The 20,453-nt window shown below is 34.4% G+C and overlaps 1 protein-coding gene across 5 annotated transcripts in view; it reads left to right on the forward strand.

The window, feature by feature from the left end:
* LOC136033095 (CREB-regulated transcription coactivator 1-like) overlaps nt 1-20,453 on the forward strand; it is a 99,452-nt gene that overhangs the window by 30,562 nt on the left and 48,437 nt on the right. For all 5 annotated transcript variants that reach the window (XM_065713702.1, XM_065713704.1, XM_065713705.1 and 2 more), the window contains exons 3-4: nt 1,480-1,762; nt 15,117-15,282. In XM_065713702.1, coding sequence (XP_065569774.1) covers nt 1,480-1,762; nt 15,117-15,282 — 449 coding nt within the window. The remainder of the gene's footprint in view (nt 1-1,479; nt 1,763-15,116; nt 15,283-20,453) is intronic.

Raw genomic sequence — 20,453 nt, forward strand, 5'->3', positions numbered from 1 at the left:
CATCAGTGAGCTGTAAGATCTTAGAGCCAAAGAACGGCCCTATTAGAACAGAGTCAGATATCTTCTTTAAGTTAACAAAGTTTTGGCTATGTAACAAAGTTTTGGGGCCCTTCCGAAAAGATTAATCACAATCTGCATATTGTATCTTTAAAGAAGACTCAAGAAAAAGAAGTATGCTTAAATCCTTATAGTCATTATTTTTCTCTATTGTGTATGCCTATTTGTCTTTCCATTCTATTTAGTACTGTTTCAAAGGATCTCTTGTGAATGTGAAAACAGTACAATTTTTGAATAATACCTTTCTGAACATTTTGTTTTACTTAATACGTAAAAGTAAATTCAGCTTGATCATGCTGATTATGTCATTTTTTTTGCTTAGTTCTCATTAAATTCGGTATTTTGCTGTTCGGGTATGTACATAGGAATTCATTTCGGGTTGAGGAGGATTAATTCAAAACCTGTGAGTCCTTTAGAAAACATATGCCTGTTTGTTGCTATCTCTTACGTATTCGATCATCCTTTGTAGCCATTTCTATCCTCAGAAAAATTGGCAAATTTTTAATTATTTATTTTGGAAATAATGGCACTTGATGAAAGGACAAAAACTCTTTATCCCATTACAAAAAAAAGCGATGGCATTTTTTTGCGACGACGGAAAAAAGGAATGACACTTTGCCCAATGACAGATGTAACGATTACATTTTTTGCCATGACAGGAAAAAACATCGACACTGTCCAATTGCAGAAAAAAGTGAGACATGCGACAAGGACCGGAAAATTGATGGCACCAAAAGCGATGGCAAATTGATTTTGTGGCAAACTGTTAGGACATCATTTCAAATATCTAAAACTTCTTTTTTTTCAAATATAGCATTAAAAGTCAATTTGCAAAGTCAAGACTGCTTACATTTGTTCGGGTTGATGCAAGATAACATAGGGACAATCCTTTGAGACCATTGAAAAATGTAACTAAGTTAATGAGCCTAGAATGAAAAGGTAGCAAATGGAATGGAGCCTTACCTTCAATAGTAAACTTGTGCTTGAAAATATCATTTGCGGAAAAAGGTGAAATGATTTTACGTATTTTAATTTCTACTTGCAATATGCATAGGGGATGTTAATAGTTTAGGAATAAACGTGAAACTAGGCTTTCCGGTAGCACCTGTCTGTAAATATTGATAAAGAAACAATTTATGATGTTTCCGTTATTCAATTTTCGCAAGTTTTTTTTTTATTCTTAGAAGAACTGTAATTCTAATGACCTTCTATTAATAACAATAGAGGGGTAAATGCTCTGTTTCGGGCCATTTGGTTGTTTTGTTTTGTTTATTTATATTATTAAACTCATCTCTCTCTCGCAATGAATAGGGTAAATAATGTTCTCTGAAATTATGTTTTATTTCATTAATTGTGGCATAAAATTTCTAAGTTTATTTAATCATAATGCCTGTTAATCGTTAATAAGTCATCCATTCTTAGGTCAAAATGGCCTAAGTCATCCTTGCCATGGTATAAATGACAGTGGTAGTATAAACTATCTGACTCCACCAGCAGATACACCTTGGCGACGAACTCATTCCGATTCAGCTTTAAACGCACAAGTAGACTCAAGTCCCCCATCAATACCAGTTCCTCAGCGGCGGATCTTTTACGACGACAGCTCTGGCTATGGATCTGGAAATCTTCCTTCGTTACTTTCCTCAAGCCTCAATTCTACTGGTAGTGAGATCAGGACAAAAAGCTATTTTGATGTACCTGGAAGGTAAGTGACTGCCAGCACATGTTCATTTTTCTAGGGCTCGAAATTTTCGTTTCTATCTCTGTTAAATGATGTACTTTGTTGAAGTTTTCTATGTCAAACATTGTCAAATTTTAGTTTCTATTTACCTCTATACGATTGTAATTAACGTATTAAGAACTTATAACTACCACAGATTACATGCTGTTCTGCAACACCCAATTTGTTGAGAAATTTCGTAAAATTAAAGAGCCTCGCTCGGTCCCTGGTCTTTAGACATTAAACAGTTCATGGTGACGAACTGTAAGAAAGGTTTGACTCGGCCCAATAGCAATCAAAACTTTTTATGCTGATTCCAAATATATAAGGTTTATTAAGTTTAACGCTACCCATCAAAAGCTACGAGTCTGAGAAATTCTGTTCAATTTTCGGAAAAGAGGGGAACACCCCAAGAAGTTGAGTTATCTCAATGAATATCACTAGCTCCAATTTACAAAAACGTGGAATTCGGTAGTTTTTTCCAAAAGAAAGATCATGGATGCGTGTTTATTTTTTTTTCCCAGGGGTGATCGTATCAAACCAATGGACCTAGAACATCGGAAGAGGGATTATTCGAACGGAAATTAAATATTCTAGTGCCCTTTTTAAGTGACAAAAAAGATTGGAGGGCACTTAGCCTTCCTCCTACGTCACTTTTTCTACCAAAGACATCCAATCAAAATTAGTGAGATAACCAACTGATTCAGCATAATTCAAAGGTCTAATTACAATGCCTTTGTGGATGACATGACCCCTAGCCTTCATAGTCACTTGAGGAAGGGTTTTAAGCTACGCAATTTGCCTATTGTTTACAGATAGTGTTTGTTGTCTGGAAATAAAGGATTTTGTCTAGGATATTCCGTGAGGGTGATTCCACAGTTAGAATTCTATTCTAAAAAAACAAGTTTTTTTTAACTGAAAGTAAGAAACAACATCAAAACTTAAAACGAACAGAAATTATCCGTATAAGACGATTTTGCCTCTTCCTCAACCCTCGCTCTTTACGCAAAAGTTTGACTTTTTGTCGCAATTCTATAAGAAAGACAGCTCAAACATAAGGGCTTTTTGAATTTGAATGAGACGTATTTTTAAAGATCTTTAAGACTGAAGCATAAAAAGTGAGGGTTGAGGAGGGGGCAGTCTCCCTCATATAAGAAATAATATGTGTTTTGTTTTAACTTTTAATGTTGCTCCTTATGTTCAGTTGGAAAAACTTTGATTTTTACTCGATTTTAATACCCAATCAAAATTTTTCACCATTTTGCAGAAAATGGTTTTTTACTCAATTTTTTTGCCTGAGCTTCGGGTTCTCAAAAAAAAAATACCTCTAAAGTGAGAAATTGCTTTCCTAAAAGTTTTAGGGGAGAATATCTGACCTACCTGATTGACTTTGCTTCGTTGAGTGGGTACTAAGGTACTACTAAGTATTGTTCTCATACGTAGAATTTAAACTTGAATGTTAGACCTTAAGAACTTCAAATACCATCAACAAGGCTCACTTGAATATACAATATCGCTATAGTTTCCAAAGTTGCTAAAGGTTTAGTTTCCAAAAGGTGGACAAAAAGACAAACACTTCTTTTGCTGGTCTCTTCCCGCGAGGACTCAAGGAATAATTACAGGTATTTTAAGCTCTAATAGTATTGGTTTAGTGGGGTTGGGATGTTCAACATTTTTAGCTGTAGTGAAATCGCTTCAGATTCCTTAAGTTTGAGTATTGTGTTTAAATCCAATGTGGGGCTTGTAAAGAAAAAAGGAGGGGCTATTTTAAAAAAAATAGTTAAAAGGCTTTTCATTGTCTGATAGATTTTATTTTAAGAAAATTCTTGATAGTAGGTATAGTATTTTATATGAACGTAGCATATATATATATATACATATATATATATATATATATATATATATATATATATATATATATATATATATATATATATATATATATATATATATATATATTAATTCGATTATTTAAGCTGAAACAGCAGCTTTGGGCATTGCGGGATACTTTTGTTTCTGATTGAACTAGTTGCAGCCAAGTTTTAGATCAATATCAATCGCTTTATTTTTTAAACGTTTGTCTCGTTGAAATTTGTCCAAATTACTTCATAATACCCGATTTAGGCGTGTATCCTAAAATATAACGTTTAGAATTTTCTCAATTATTCGCGGAATGCTAATCGGGATTCGGGACTAAAATTTTAAATCATTTATGATCTCTTGGCTTTGAGCTGTTTGGAATTTACCCGTTTTGTATGTGAAACATCAATTAATTCAACGTATTTGAGTCAAGCTATGATTTTTCAAATGCTCTACTGCCAATGCTGCCAAAAAAAACGGAAAAAAATGTGATTGATTTTGAATACATCTTATTTTGAATTTAAAATGAAATACGGAAGTAAAAAAGGAAATCAATACGGAAGTTTCGGAATAGCATCTTCTTCAAATAAATTCTAATAACTTAACCTTAATATATATATATATATATATATATATATATATATATATATATATATATATATGTATATATATATATATATATATATATATATATATATATATATATATATAGCAGAAAATGTCTTATTTCAAGAAGCTTAATTTATATTTTAAGAAGGTAATTCTCGAAAGTATGCAAATTATATCGGTATCTTATCGGTACGCTACCGATATATCGGTATTGGACCCCAAAAATCCTTATTGGTCGGACCCTAATCAATATATACCTATATATGTGAAAGTGAAATATCGCTGGTACTCTTGATTTAAAAAAATAACTTTCTTCAACTTGTTTTCCTTGAAAAATGCTATCGTAAAAAGATCTGAAGTTCAGCCCATCTGCATTTAATGCGTGTTACCAAGTGTTTTATTTTTTTTAACTGAGCTTAAAAAGGCAGATAAATTTTTGACTTTTTTGGCATCGACCCATTATTAGTTATATTTACTTCTAATCTAATTATTTTAAATATTCAAATGTGCGTTTATATGGAGTTGCATTCAAGTACTCCTCAATCAATTAGCTATTTCTAAACTTTCAACTGTTTATATTCATAGCTTTAGCTTACTGTTGCTTTTCGTCCCAAAACTTCACTATTATCGCGATTTTCCCCATGTTTCTCAAATTTGTTCGCCCCTCTTCAAGAAAAAACTCCCAGTACTTACCTAGGCATAGGCCTCAACTATGGGTGACTAGGTTCCCCCGAATGCTTAACCGGGGGAGGTTGGTGGCCCCCATGTACAAAAAAAGAGCAAATTCTGACTTTGCGCAGGTCTTGAGGTCGGATTTAATCCAAACAATGAACATCTTAACCCTAAGATAAGAAGTTGGCAGCCATGGGAAGTGGTTTTAACTATGCTTCAATTGTTTCCTTAGAGTAAAAAAGGCTCGATATTTCTCAATAAATTTCTTCCAGGATGTTATTAGCTTTGACGCATATTTTGCAATTTGGATTTGCGTAACTTTCAACCACAGAAGGCAAAAGTATTATCTAAACCTCAAAAATCAGTATTGGATTGAGTAACTTTTATAGCAGGTTATTATTTTTGTAATTGTTATTATAATCGCTGTTGATGTTGGAAATGTGCGGTTATGCTTCTCAGAAGCAGAGATGAGAATCCCTGCACTGTAGTTGATTGCGCAGTAGTCTTACCTTTAATAATATGAGAATATACATACAAATGTATCAATCCAATCATACACGTTTGCCAGATCTGTTTACGGTCGTATGCAAGGTAATTTAGGGATGTAGGGGCTGTATAACGTAAATAATTTACACGATTTACATATCTAATTTTTCTCTCTATACTTGCCTCAAATAATTTTTTGATTGACAGTATTTTCTCTATGCTTACTTTTGGTATATAGTTATGCTTACTTTTGGTATATAGTTATGGATATTTTTTGTAATTTTTCTGTTTATTCTAGTCTCAAGTTTGATAATATGACGAACAGAAAAACCCAAGCATCCGGTTCAGATTTTGTTGGATTGGGTGAGGTAGAGTTGACTCTCCTCAGGTCAAAGCTGACAGAAAAATTGCTTTTTGTTGCAATTGATTTTGTGATGACAGGGATTTTTGTTGTTTCGTTTGTTCCTTTTTATGATGCCATAAACAGGCTTTTCTTTATGTGAGTCAGGTTTCACCTCCCAATCATAAATCGACCAGGACTATTCCTTCAGGTCCATAAATTACCCCTGGTCTTATTACAAGTTGAAGGAGTAAAAATTGTCTGTAAAATGCATTCAAGTCGGCCACGCCTTCAGTGAACACTGCTCATCTTCAGTGATTCAAGCCTTGCTGGAATATTAGTGATTCTTTTTGTTGGAAGGCAAAATTTCTACCATTTTGACAACTTGATAGGGTGTTGTAATGATGTTAAAAAAAAACTTGGAAGATAATAAATTCTCCTTGGGCCCATATTTCCTTTCCTTTGTTTCGTGTTCGTTAGTTTATGGTAAAGTTACTGACAATGATTTCAAACTTCTAGAGACTTTCACTTTTTTTTTTTTTTTTTTTTTTTTTTTTTTTTTTTTTTTTTTTTTTTTTTTTTAATTGCTCACGTCTGCTTCTACGGGTACCTCTTCCCCGTCACAACCAGATTTTTGATTTTACTTGGGCTGGTATATCTTAAGCCAGTGTTTCCAAAAGTGTGGTACCCGTACCTTTAGGGGTATGAGAAAAGTTTGTGGGCCTCTTTTGTACCGGATTTTGCAGGGATATGTGGTGTACCGTGCTTAGATACTCTTTGTAGACCTTACTTGAAATAAAGATACAGGCATCTCAGATGCCTAAGATAGTTCAGGATATAGAAACACATCTCAGATGAAAATTCCCAACGAGGGAACCAAACTCTAACGATCTGTTGTCATTGGTCTATTGTTTCGTCCTCTAAAGCTTCATCCACTTTAACGTAAATGGCCTAATTTGGACAGAAGAGAAACCTGTACTCTGTTGTTGTCCTTGTCCTCCTACTATCCTACACTTTACCCTGCCTTCTTTGGATGATTTTATTACTTTTGCTGATGATAGCCCCCTTTGTGTCCCTCTGAGATTTGTTCATATTTAGGGGTTCCGTTTGAGAGAGCATTACTGTGGTTTGATGCTAATGATCTTGCCCTATATGTTCAAGCTTTTTTTCGTTGCGAGTGTCTCAAGCATGTCCCAAAATATCTCAAATCCTTTTGTCAAAACGTTCTATTAGGAATCCGAAGGATCGCTATATCGATTCTTGGGTATTTTTCTTATTGAAAACCTACCTTTTAACTGTGAAATATATTTAAGCAGGTGCTATCAGTGGACAATCATTTATTAGAAGATTCCTTGGTAAAGGCCTAATGTAGTGACTCTCGAGAAGGTACTCGAAAAGTATTACCATTATATGTCCCATTTTATATTCTTTTTCAACGTAATAGTCATTATCCTGACATTGCACCCCCCACGCTGATGCACTCATATGTAGCCCCGATAATATCTTTGTTCGTGTTGTTTCCATTGTTTTATTACGGGTATCTGTTATGTAGACTTGAAGATAGCCTGAGTTTTGAATAAAATTGGGTGAAAAATAATTGTCTACAATTTTAAATTAGTTAAGACATGAATAAACAAGATAATTTGAATAATATAAATATGCTGCATATTATAAACTAACAATATCAATGTTTTAGCGTTTTCTTTTACCTTTATATATATCCTAAGGTTATATTTGGGACCATCAGGGGATGGGAGTGAATTGTCACAAACGCAACTTTAACCAAAAAAGCATAAAATGGTAAAAACGTCTTCCTTTTTTTTTGTTTTATCATGTCTCCTTCTAGAGACTCGCTGCTCTAAACGTTTAGCAGAAAACCGTGTTTTAGGAGGAAACCTAAAAGTTTTTCTTAAGGAGAAAAAACTTTACATATATTGCTTTTATTTACTAGTAAAAAAGAAATGTCAATTAAAAACAAGCAAAAATCAACTTTAAAAAACCTTTCACCAAATAAAACCAAACGAGAAAAAATTGCAATGAATAATCAATGCCAACTTTAAACGAATAGAATGTTAATACAGTCTTTTGTTATGTTAATAAATTTGGAATTGCTGATACTTTCAGGAATAAATATTACTGAATACTGACCAATCAGTCAACTTTTATTAGCTATTTTTAGTCATCTTGGCTGTTAATATGATTTCTATTTTTAATATGTTATGACGAATAAAAACACAGTGCTCGGAATACAAATTATTGTCAGTAAAGTGCTAATGAAACTCTGGTCTTTAAAAGACTTTAAATCTGCATTGATTTTTCAATACTGACCAATACTGACCAATCAGTCAACTTTTATTAGCTATTTTTAGTCATCTTGGCTGTTAATATGATTTCTATTTTTAATATGTTATGACGAATAAAAACACAGTGCTCGGAATACAAATTATTGTCAGTAAAGTGCTAATGAAACTCTGGTCTTTAAAAGACTTTAAATCTGCATTGATTTTTCAATGTAATTTCTGTTCGTTTGGGTCTCTTTACTTTTCTCTGGAAAAGTTCTTTTTATGGAAAAAGTTCTTTTTTAATATTTAAAAAATTCTGTTTTCCCATTCCTTTTTATAAATTAACATTTGATAAGATCAACTTTTGGGTAACTTGCAATGAACTATTGATTTTTACCACCATACTGTGTTTTTACTACTAAGATTAAACTAAAAACTAGTTATCATTGCTCAGTCAGCTTTTAAATAACAAATTTTTCTCAATGGAGTTTTTTAATGCGTTTTTAAACTTTATGCTACTATAGTCCGTGGTTCGCTCTTCACTATTGCTGCTGCACTAATACCCTTTAGATGCTGGATGTTTGATAGGTTTTTAGTCGTCTAATTAACTGACTTGACAGTCTTGACACTAAATGTATAGTATTAAATTTAAAATATTTATCATCAGAATATCTCCAATCAAGAATGTTATAAGAGATAATTATTTATGGTTTCTTCTTTTGTCATTATGGGGCAACTTACATTTTTAGACAACAGGCAAGTGATTAATTAGACGTTTGCGAAACGACCAGGTAACCTTGATACCATTCTACAATGTATATTTCATTAACAAGTAAAAAAAAAAAAAAAATATTGCGTAATGCTTTTCAAGCATCAATATGTTCTCAGTGACAGTCTGCAAATTTTGATGGGACAAAATATTTAAACGTTTCTGTCCATAGCTGAAGGTATTTAGTATATATATATATATATATATATATATATATATATATATATATATATATATATATATATATATATATATATATATATATATATTTATATATATATATATATTTATATATATATATATATATATTTATATATATATATATATATATATATATATATATATATATATATATATATATATATATATATATATTTATATATATATATATATATATTTATATATATATATATATATATATATATATATATATATATATATATATATATATATATATATATATATATATATATATATATATATATATATATATATTATTGTAATTTTATTACCCATCATAATGTAGAAATACACAAAATATGGAGTAGAAAAAAATAAATAAAGAAAACAATGCACAACACTACGTAATCAACAAAAAATTACCATCTAGTTCAGAAGCATCACTTGTCGGATCAAGATCTTGCCTATACCGCAGTAGACGCTTCTGCACGGCAATTACGGGCTCGGCCACTCCATACTTCCTTGATATGCTGCTGTTTCTTGACCAAGGCGGAAGTTTCAATAAATATTTTGCAAACTTATAAAAACACTTACATAATGCTTTAATATCAGCCTCAGTAAAAATACACCAAAACGCTGCTAATGCAAGGAAGTGGGGAATATATATATATATATATATATATATATATATATATATATATATATATATATATATATATATATACATATATATATATATACATATATATATATATATGTATATATATATATATATGTATATATATGTATATATATATATATATATATTTAACTACGTAAAACATGCAAATATACAACATTCTTTGCTGTCCCATTGTCTGTCATATAAATAGATTGTCAGGTTTACCAACTCTTGAACATGCAACATAATAATTGTCCATGGGAAAGCAATCCGTATTCAGATCTACACCGCATTTTTCTAACGTTTGCCCTTGAGCTTTGGATGGTGATTGCTAATCGAACATTCCCTGTATCGCCGTCGTCATTTATATATCCCCCTGTGCCCCCGGCGTCCCCGTTGTAGTTGTGTCCCTGTGTCCTGGTCGTCATTTATATTCCCTGTGTCCCGGTCGTCATTTGTGTCCCGGTATCCCAGTCTGTAATCTCTCTTTGAGTGTCCCGGTCGTCATTTATATTCCCTCTGTCCCGGTGTCCCGGTCGTCATTTGTGTCCCGGTGTCCTGGTCTGTAATTTCTCTTTGAGTGTCCCGGTCGTCATTTATATTCCCTGTGTCCCGGTCGTCATTTGTGTCCCGGTTTCCCGGTCTGTAGTGTCATCTTATAATGACGTCATATACAAAGCCTTATATACTCATAATGACGTCAAATGCAAACCCACAAACAAACAAACATGCATATATACAACTTATTTATATATATATAGATACAATTTCTTTTTTAGTTCTTTTTCTTTTTTAATTTTTTTTTCTCTTTTAGTTTTTCGTTTTTTTAGTTTCTTCTTTTTATTGATTTGTTTTCTTCAATTTGTCAATGTTCATCCTAACATTGACAGTTGGAAAAATCTTTACGTGCCAAGCATGCTAAAGCTCCAACAATTTATAATAAACCTCAAATTTTGGGTATTTTTTAAGGTTTTTGAATTACTTTAATCCATTGTCAAAATATATTGAAATATTTGTGCAATTCCCAGTTTTTTTTTAGTTTTTTCTTTTTTTAGTTTTTTAGCTTTTAAACAACCAGACTTTCTCGTGTAGGCTACAAGACTAATATTAAGCCTATTTAATAATTATTTATTTTTATTCATTAAGACAGTGGAGGATGGAGTAACCCCAAACGCTTCTGATACGTTAAAAACTTGGCATGTGGGCTGACAGATACTTTTCTGCTAAATATTTACCCTAAAAATAATATAGTGTGCCGTTTTATATCCTTTTTTTACAGTACTCGAACCATAAGACTATAGAGGTATTTATTGGGGGGATAGAGCTTAAAGGTCTAAAACACATCTAAAGAATGATTTATCCGAAAATTGCAAAGAATCTTAGTTGGTAAAAAATTTTCTGTTCGCAAATTCCTAGTTGGTTAGGTTTTGAGTGTGGGCTGCTGTTTTACCCTCTTTATTCGAGGGCGTGTCTAATCTATACAATATTTTAAACTTTGACTTTTCTACGCTTTTTTTTTATTCAGCTGTGCCATTTTTAAATTATGACATTTTTAATACCACAAACAGCTGAACAGGAAAGTACGAATTGGTTTTTTACTTGGAGGGGTATTTGGGTGTTGGTGGAATTACGGGAAACACCAAGCATTGGTATGTTAAATGGAAAGCCTAATAATCTGTAGAAAAGTTTATAGGAATCTATAGATTTCGGAAGGGATGAGGGATGGGTGCCTAAGTACACACCCGGGTGACGCAAGGACCTTAGTAGTTAAGAATCGTCGTTAATCTGATACATACCTGAGCTGATACCTGAGCTGAAACGTTGACTGGAAAAGACAACAAGTCTAAGATAAATCGATATGATTTTTTATTGTTAATTCGCAATCCTGTTCGGTAGACGCTTAGCTTACCACAAGTGGCAACATGATCTCTCATAAATGTTATTGGGGAGAGGAAGGGCATCTACGGAAAAAAATTATAAGTGGGCGGAAGTTTTAGCCGAATAGTTTTTCCTGAAAATTTGTATATATTTTTTCGAGTTACACTACCCTGAACTTCCATGTCTTCCTGTGGGGATGGCTGTAAATACTTGGCTTGTCCCCGTTTACCAATGAATAGCTTTACCTGTATGCTATTAAACATGTAATATAAGGTATACTTCAATAAAGAAAAATAAAACTATGTACAACAAATTTAGAACACTGATCCTTATATAAAAGGCTCCATGGCCTGTAAAGGAGGGACCTTTAGCGCTTGAAGCATTTGTGAGCGTGAATAGCAACAAAAACGCGTGAAAAGTATTGTTAACCAAAAGAAGTGAAATTTGGATATAGGTCACATGCAAAATGCTTATTTTTATGATCGAAATAAATATTTGGCTCCCAATGCTTGCGATAAAACGTATTCTACGTCATAATTCTCTGTAAACGTAATTTTGTTTTTCCACTGTAAGTGTTATGAACACATCTATATATATATATATATATATATATATATATATATATATATATATATATATATATATATATATATATATATATATATATATATATATATATATATATATATATATATATATAATTTTTTTTCATTTAAACCTTGAACAGAAAATTGTTCCCATGGAACGCTGAAAAGAAATAAAAAGCTGCCGGGGACTGTGGAATAAATATTGCGCTGCCAGTTTAATATCTAGCTAAGTTACATCAAGTTTCATAAATAAGTAAAAGGGGGGAAAAGCTAATAAAAAAAAAGGAAATATTTCGAAAAATACAAATTAACAAACCACTTATGCCACAACAAGCTCGATGGGATTGTGTTCTAAATGAAAAGTATTTATATTGTATTTTTTTTGTTACATATTTAGATTCCTATCTCAGAGTGTCAGAATGTAAGCGTAGGTGGAAGCTGAGACCGTTGTGAGCTGAAAATTATTAAGAATTTCTGTAATTAACCGACTTCTATAATTGGTGTTAGTTACTGTCTCAGAGGTTGATGAAGGATTTCCGAAGAAAAGGACTTAAACGTCATAACTGTAGGTGTTATAGGTTTCTACACATTTGAGATGGAATGTGTAATGAAAGTTTTTTTTCGAGACATAGTTTAAGGTTGTGGTCAGTGTTTCAAGTGACTCATTAATGGATACTAAGGTTTTTTTTTTTTTTTTTTTTTTTTAATAAATAAATCTGGCATCTGTATGCATTTAGTTGCACTGGAATTATTGGAGATCAAAGGCATTGATTATTAAGAACTTCGAATACTGCTTATTTTTATTGCTTTGATTTAATAATTTCATATCACTTAATGTGGCTATTTTTGAATAGCACTGGCAATAGGGAGAAATCTTTTGATTAAAGACTTCGCCCCTTTATTCAAGATTTACCAAAAGTTTAGGATATATATACACAAATGCAGCATTGTAAAGCATTGTGACAAGACGTAAAGTGCCTTCAGTGAGCCTTTAAATCTGGTTTAGTCAAAAATTATATTAGTCACAAAATTGGTATGTACCCCCATTCAAAAATTGTGCTTTGAGGACCTGGTACGTTTCTGATGAAACTTAGTTTTATTTGGAACTGGACAGTCTTTGGTACCCAATATTTGAGATATAATTTAATGTGCTGTTTAATTTTAATTGCCAGTAGGTAATTAGCTTTTTTCAGCTTTACTTTGGATTTCGATACACGTTCCACATTTAGTGATTCAGCAATCGTTAGCATTTGTTGTAGAACCGTTCCGTTATGGGCAATCCATAGAAAAATAAAAATCTGTTGTAGCAGCAGCAAAATCCATGGAAATGTGGATAAATCTATGACCTTGGCAACCGTGCTTAAATTCAACAACAAATGAAACTCTTTGATTTCTAAATGAACTAGACATCTACTGTTCCGAAAGAGAACAAACAAAGTGATTTAAAGTGATTGGAAAAAAATTGTGAATGTTCCTTGTGTGTGCCCATTGAACTGTATCACTAAAAGTAAAAATGATAATGATTCATTTTCGTTTTGTTATGCAAACGCTTAATAAAAACGAAGTAAAAACAAACAATAGAACAAAATTGGAAGAAACATAAAACCGCAATAAAAAAAACAAAGAGGTCCAAAAAATCATATTGAAAGGCGAAGACTCAAGGAAAAAAGATGAATTTGAATCCATACCAAAGCAAAATTGCACAAACCATGAGCCACCTCAGTTGATATCAGAGGATATTTTTGGAATCAGAATGTTCAAAGCATTGAGTTAGGTGAACGACAGTAAGTCATTGCATTTCAGGAATCAAGTATAAGTTTCTTGATTTCATTTAATTCTTCATTTTGAAGCACAATATTCTACCTGTTGACAACCAAGTTCTTGTATTGGTTAATAAAAGTTTGGTGTGTGATGAACAATTCAGAAACATGATAAAAACTAAACTATAACGTTTGAAAAGCAAGAGAGGAAGCATCTTGAGATTTGTTTTTCTTTTTGCTAAAATACTTGTTTTCCAGTATCCTAAATCGTCCACTCTGCTCTCTTGGCCTATATCAGTGTAGCCTACAAAGATACATCCCTTCCCTGCCACAGCTCTCATTTTTAGAATCTAGAAGGAAAATAACCATTGACTGAAACTTCCCTTGGATATATCTATCTAGCTGCTATACTACTGTCTGAGAGCCAGAGAAAATTAGGCTTTTTCAGATAAACGTACTCTAACAGCTTAACTATTGAGAAACTTATTTGAAACAATTTTCTATGCTGATAAACATATAAAGATTACTATCTTGGTCCTAAAATTCTCAAGTCACGCTTTTTTTATGTTTCTTCAGTAGCAAATAGCATTCACTTTTTTCTTTAATTAATTGTTGTCGTTATAGCTAATATTATTACTTAGGAGCTCGTGGACGAATCTTTTTTCCTGAAAGAAACTTCAATTTTATTGGCCTTTTGGGTGTAGGCTGCCAAATGTGTAAATTCTTCATTTGTTATTCAAGATTGTTGCTGCCAATATTATCTACCGTTTTTGGCTCTCATTTTATTTCTAGTTTGTTTGTTGTTTTTTTCAATGAATTTCCCCCCTTTTTTCTAATTGCCATTACAATATTACTTTCCAGTTTTATATATGTTTTGTTATAATGCTTAGTTATTGATCCCAATTTATTAGTGCTTAACTCTCTCTCTCTTTTATAATAATCTTGAAAACTTGAAGAAAATAATTTTGTTTTCGTTTTCTTTTAAAGCTTAGCATAAAAAGAAAGATTTAAATTTGGAAGGAATTAATTTTGGTTTTGATTTCTTATAAACTAGCAAAACATTATAAAAAAACAACTGCTTTTTTGTCAAAATTCAAATCAGAAATATGGTCGGATCCATTTTTATAGTCAGATCTGATTTTATGCTTTTGTTGCGTAGACAGCTTTAACCTTTTTTATTCAACTGTCGAAGGCTCGAAACAGATGGAAAAGCAGCTCCAGAGTCGAGTTTTATTTTACTATTTCTCTATTTTAGTTTTAACTGTCCACTTATACGGGAAGTTTCTCCGAATGGAAGCAGTTTACAAATTCCAATTGGAAACAATACCGGATCCTTACCTGATTTGACTAATATTCACCAGTTGTCTTCGCCTATACCTATCATGGTAGAAAGAAGTGAAACTCGCTCTCCCTATAGCACAGTAAGTTTAAGACCCATTTTTCGCTCTACATTTATTCAGTAAAATTATGTAAAGCAAAAGGGATTTTATGAAAGGTTGGATTGCCTGATTACAGTTTACTTCAAGTCATTGCTTCCGCTGCAATACTTGTCCTAATTTGCCGTGACAGCTACAAGACAGCTCTCGTTTGTTGTTGTTTTTTTTTTTTTTTTTTTTCATGAACTTCCTTTTCCGATTCTTTAAATGCTGCACATCATTAAGCTAGCTATGAATGCTACTGAACTGCCGAAAATTGTTATTAGAAATAGGGAAACGAAAGGAATTTTGACATGTTATTTCTACTTGTTTCTTGGCTCAATCAGAATAAACGGAATAACGGACGTAGCTGGTAATTGCTAGAACAGTAGTGTGATGGTGCTTGCTTGGTTTCTGAACTTGATCTACTCTTCACTGGTTTAATAAAAGTAATTCTTTCCTCTTTTCTTTCTTTTTTGTGTATTTTCCTTCAATTCATTTGAAGTTCAGGAACTTTATGAACCCTTAAGGAGCCACTCTGATCAAGCCTTTTTTTTCTATCTTTGATGGTTAGCTTCAAAGAACTTGATTGACTCTTGGCTTTACACGGTCAAAAAGATAGTTCTTAGAAATCAGAATTAATGCAGAAATCTTTCCAAAGATTTCTGGAAAAATGCAAAGAGTTGGCATTTTGTGCCAACTCTTCAGCAAACTGGAGCCAGCAGCTCTCCCACTTTCTGACAAATCTTCGAAATCTGCCAATGGGGTCGAGGTCGTTTTTGGCAGTTGCCCACCGATTCTTCAATTGACCGCCAGATCGCCTGCGCCAATCTGGCAACGGGGCAGCTAGAAGCACTTGCTTTATGGTGCGGTCATTGGGTCTTCTAAGGACATGACCAAGCCAACGCAGTCTTCTCTGTTTGACGATCGTGGCGGCGGGTTTGATTTTACAGCAGTGGTGGCGCACATTAACATTTGAAATTCTGTCGGAGTAAGGAATCTTCAGGATTTTTCGGAGACGGCGGTGGTCAAAGACTTCCAAATTATAGAGATGAAGCGCCTTCAGTGGCCAAGTTTCGACTGCATAGAAGAAAACACATCTAACAGCTTCTTTATGGACAGAATTATTTGTCTTCATGCCGATCTTCCACCGGTTCCACAAATGTCGGCGGAGCTGTGAGAAGCTGGCTTGGGCCTTGTTGATTCTGTTCTGTACGTCAAGGTCACAGCCTCCACGAGGGTCTATTATTGAGCCAAGATAGGTGAAGCTATCGACTTTTTCCAATTCTTGTCCACAAAGCACTAGCTCATAATCTGACTGTATATTTAGATAAATGACTTTAGTTTTGGCCGTGTTGATCTTCATACCCAGTAGCTGAGAGAAATCTATTTCATTTAACATTGCTTTGGCAGTTGCTGGGTCAGCAGCAAGAGCGTCGATGTCATCCGCGTAGTCTGGGTAAGACACGTTAATGCCCAATCCTATAACAACACCATCAAAACTTGATGGTGTCAACTCACCCAGCACTCTTACAGTCGATTTGCAATGCTCGTAGTAGTCTTTCAATAGCCCTTCGAATTCATCCGGCATACCATCTTCCATCATAATCTGCCAAAGGCTTGTGCGGGTTACTGAGTCGAAAGCAGCCACAATATCAAGGAATATGTTAATTATGGGGAAGGTTGTAGCGTTTGTACTGTTAGAGAATAAGGCGAAGAGTGAAGATCTAGTCAGTGCAGCCTCTCCCTCTTCGAAATTCGCACTGATTTTCACGTGTCCGCTCATCCCTTGCTTCCTAGAACCCATGAAACATAATCATTACGAATACTTTGGTAGCCATATCCATTAGTGATATCCCTTGGTAGTTGTGGCTGTCGTATTTGTCCCCCTTTTTAAATACTGGGATTATTACCGACACTTTCCAATCAGACGGGGAGGTTTTCTTCTCCTATATCAGACTGAAGAGGGTTTCTAATTGCTCCGCAACAACATGTGGTGAGTCCTTGTAAACCTCAGGAGAGAGACCATCTTCTCCTGGCGACTTATAGTTTTTTAGCCGTTTGACTGCGTTTAGTATCTCTGAAGCTGAAGATGGTGCCATGTCGATTTCATATGGTGGCCTTTCACCTGTTGGTGGCAGCAATGGCGTTGCATCTTGTCCATCTGTATTTAGATTAAGCAGGTCTTTAAAGTAATTCTTTCAATGATCAAGTTTACCTTGTAAGTCAGGGATCACGCTTCCTTGAACGTCTTTTAAAGGACCAGCGATAGGTGACTTTTCCAGTTACTTCTTTGAGGGTTCTGTACTCTATCATTATTTCTGGCTGCTTTATCTCTAAAGTAACCTCGTTCCAAAATTGTTGGTGGTGTTGACGCAAGCTGATTTTTAACCGGTTTGTGTAGTAACTTTTTTTTTTTACTGTGGTTGATGCGTTTGATGCCTGTCGCCAAGCCTCGATTAGCTTTACAGTTTTCTCTGAGACACAATTTTTTCTCGTCTTTACAGGAGCGTAGCCGGTAACTTCAGTGGTCACCTTTTCAGTGGTGTTCCGGAATTATTTCCATCTAGTGGGAGGGTCTTCAATACAGTCTGTCAGGCTTGCGAACTGGTTCTGTAACTTCAGGCAAAAGTCTTCTTTCATTGTTTGGATTTTCAGTTTCTCCACGTTTAACTTCCTTTTTGGTGGTTGTCTCTTCGTCGCGCTTAATTTCAGGATTATTTTCGCACCTACGAGCGTATGATCGCTTCCAGATTTTGACTCCTTGCATGCCCCTCAGTAAGATCGAGAATCGGTGACTGAGGAGCGCCAACGCTGATGGATCAATATGTGGCCTATTATGGCAGCCGTGGAGCCATCATTTGAGCGCCAAGATGTCCTTTGAGAGGGTGTGTTTTGGTGATGGAAAGGTTATTAGATCTCGCGAACTGGAATAGTCTATTGCCATTGAAGCACCGCTGGCTGTATGTGAATGGACCAACAGTATCGCGAACATTGGGGTCTATTGATCCAACACGGGAGTTCCAATCGCTTGCTAAAATTAGGAAGTCTCGTTTAGGGCATTTCTGCTTTGTAATCTCCAGATCAATGTGGAAGGAGTCCTTATCAGCATCCGTTGCCACTCACGTTGGTGCATAGTCAGCTATGACGGAAATGTTGGATAATCTTCCATTAAATCGTAGTCTGGCTATTCTCGGGTTCACCGGTTCCCATGCAAAAAGAGCTTTTTGCGCACGGTGGCCTATCATAAAGCCAACTCTATGGTCACCAGATCCATCATGCGCACCAGAGTTGAGGAATAAATAAGAGTTATTGGAGTCACGGACTGGTATGGTTTCTTCAGACACTCCGTTCAATCTTGTCTTTGATAGACAAAGAACGTCTGATTGGTAACGATTCATTTCCGTAGCCATCACTAGCCTTGTTGATTCACGTTTGACCGATCTCATATTCCAGTTATAGACTCGGAATTCATCCTTCTGTAGATTTATTTCATAGGGAATGGCTCGCACACTTTTCGGTCTCGCCGCTGTTCCAGGGAGCGAGATCACGTCGCCTGAAACCAGGGACGCCGTAGCAGACACAACATTTCGGGAAGTATTCAGTTCTTCATAGATGTTTCATCAGAATTTATTTAACCCGGGAAGCTCCCTCTGAAATTGTTGTCGACAAAGCCCTCTACTACCTGATTGAATGGGGTCTGTTCTGTTTGATGGAAGTGGGGTCGTAATTTTTCTCGGTTTTGATTCCACCTGACTGTCTTGATTCTGATTTGAGACCCGATTCTGATTCTTTGCTAAATAGAGTGTGCTATATTATCAGTTTTCCACATATATCGTTGTGCTATATTTATAACACATATTGACCGCGCCGTTGGCAGGTAGAAACGGTTGACAACATCTTTTATTTTGAGAGCCTTATCTCCTCCAATAGTTACCACAGTTTTGATATAAAGCTACGCCTTGGGGTTGCAAGCTCCAGCTTCCGAACAAAAGCCAATCTTTGGAAGCATTTTTGTCTATGAACCAAACTAAAACTTCATTACTTCGTTTACTTCGATCATGTCATCTACAGCTGCAAACCATAGATCCTCAAAACTAAAGACGGCAGAATGATCAGGGCCTTTAAGACGAGATGCATCTCTTTCATTGCAAGAATCTAGTACACTGACTGGATCACATATGCAGAAGTGCGCGAAATGCAGCAATATGCTGGTACAATTTTCAACTGTCAAGAAACAGCAGCTAGGCAGGCTCCTTCTTGTCAAGCGAATGGAGCCATGCTGTCTCCCCGAAATTGCCTTCGAAGGATCTTTGCATGGACCTTGTCCTCGAAATAGACCACGAAAATAATAGTTGGAGGATATCCCGAACGTCTAGATGGGCCGTCGTATTGAGGCCTTATGCACGAGCTGGTAAGAGTAGTGACCTAAAACATCAAAATATGGTGGGCGAAATCTTTGTGAGGAAGCAAGTATATACAATCCATATATTTTATCATGTATTGTGGTGGAGGCGGGGGGAGTCCCCTGCCCTCTATTTAAGGTTATTCTTCGTTTTTTCAGATTTAGTCACTATCTATTCTTATTTTCAAACGTAGAGTATGATTCAATTTGTGTCTAATTTTTACACATCTTGAAAAAATATACAGGAGAAATATGTATAACAGAACTTTATATTCTTCCCAATTATTTGGTCATTGATAATATCTGTTTTTATCCGTTCAATATTCAAATGTTTAATAATATTAAAAAAAAAACATCTGCAATTCTCTCTTGAAGCAATTGTAGGCCGGAAAATAGAAACCATACAGAATTCTCTACGAAGAACATCAGAAGAACAATATTTGTTATTATCCTAGAAATATTCACACGTATGCTGCAATGCGAAAACAACATTGAAAGGAAACAGTTAATTTTTTATCTATATAAGTTGTTTATGTACTGACGTCATGTTTGTCCACTGTCGACTGACGTCATGTTTGTCGAAGTCATGAAGTTGTTTGTCGACTGACGTCATGTTTGTCCACTGTATATGACGTCATTATAAGTATATAAGAAGGTCTTTCAAAGAGAAATTTTTAATATAGATCTAAAAATGACAGAAGAAACATCAAAGGAAGCTGCTCAAAGAGTTAATTCAAAGAGAAATTTTAGTATAAATCCTACAATGGCAGAA

The sequence above is a fragment of the Artemia franciscana genome, chromosome 11 (genome assembly GCF_032884065.1).
Source record: "Artemia franciscana chromosome 11, ASM3288406v1, whole genome shotgun sequence".
NCBI lineage: Eukaryota > Metazoa > Arthropoda > Branchiopoda > Anostraca > Artemiidae > Artemia > Artemia franciscana.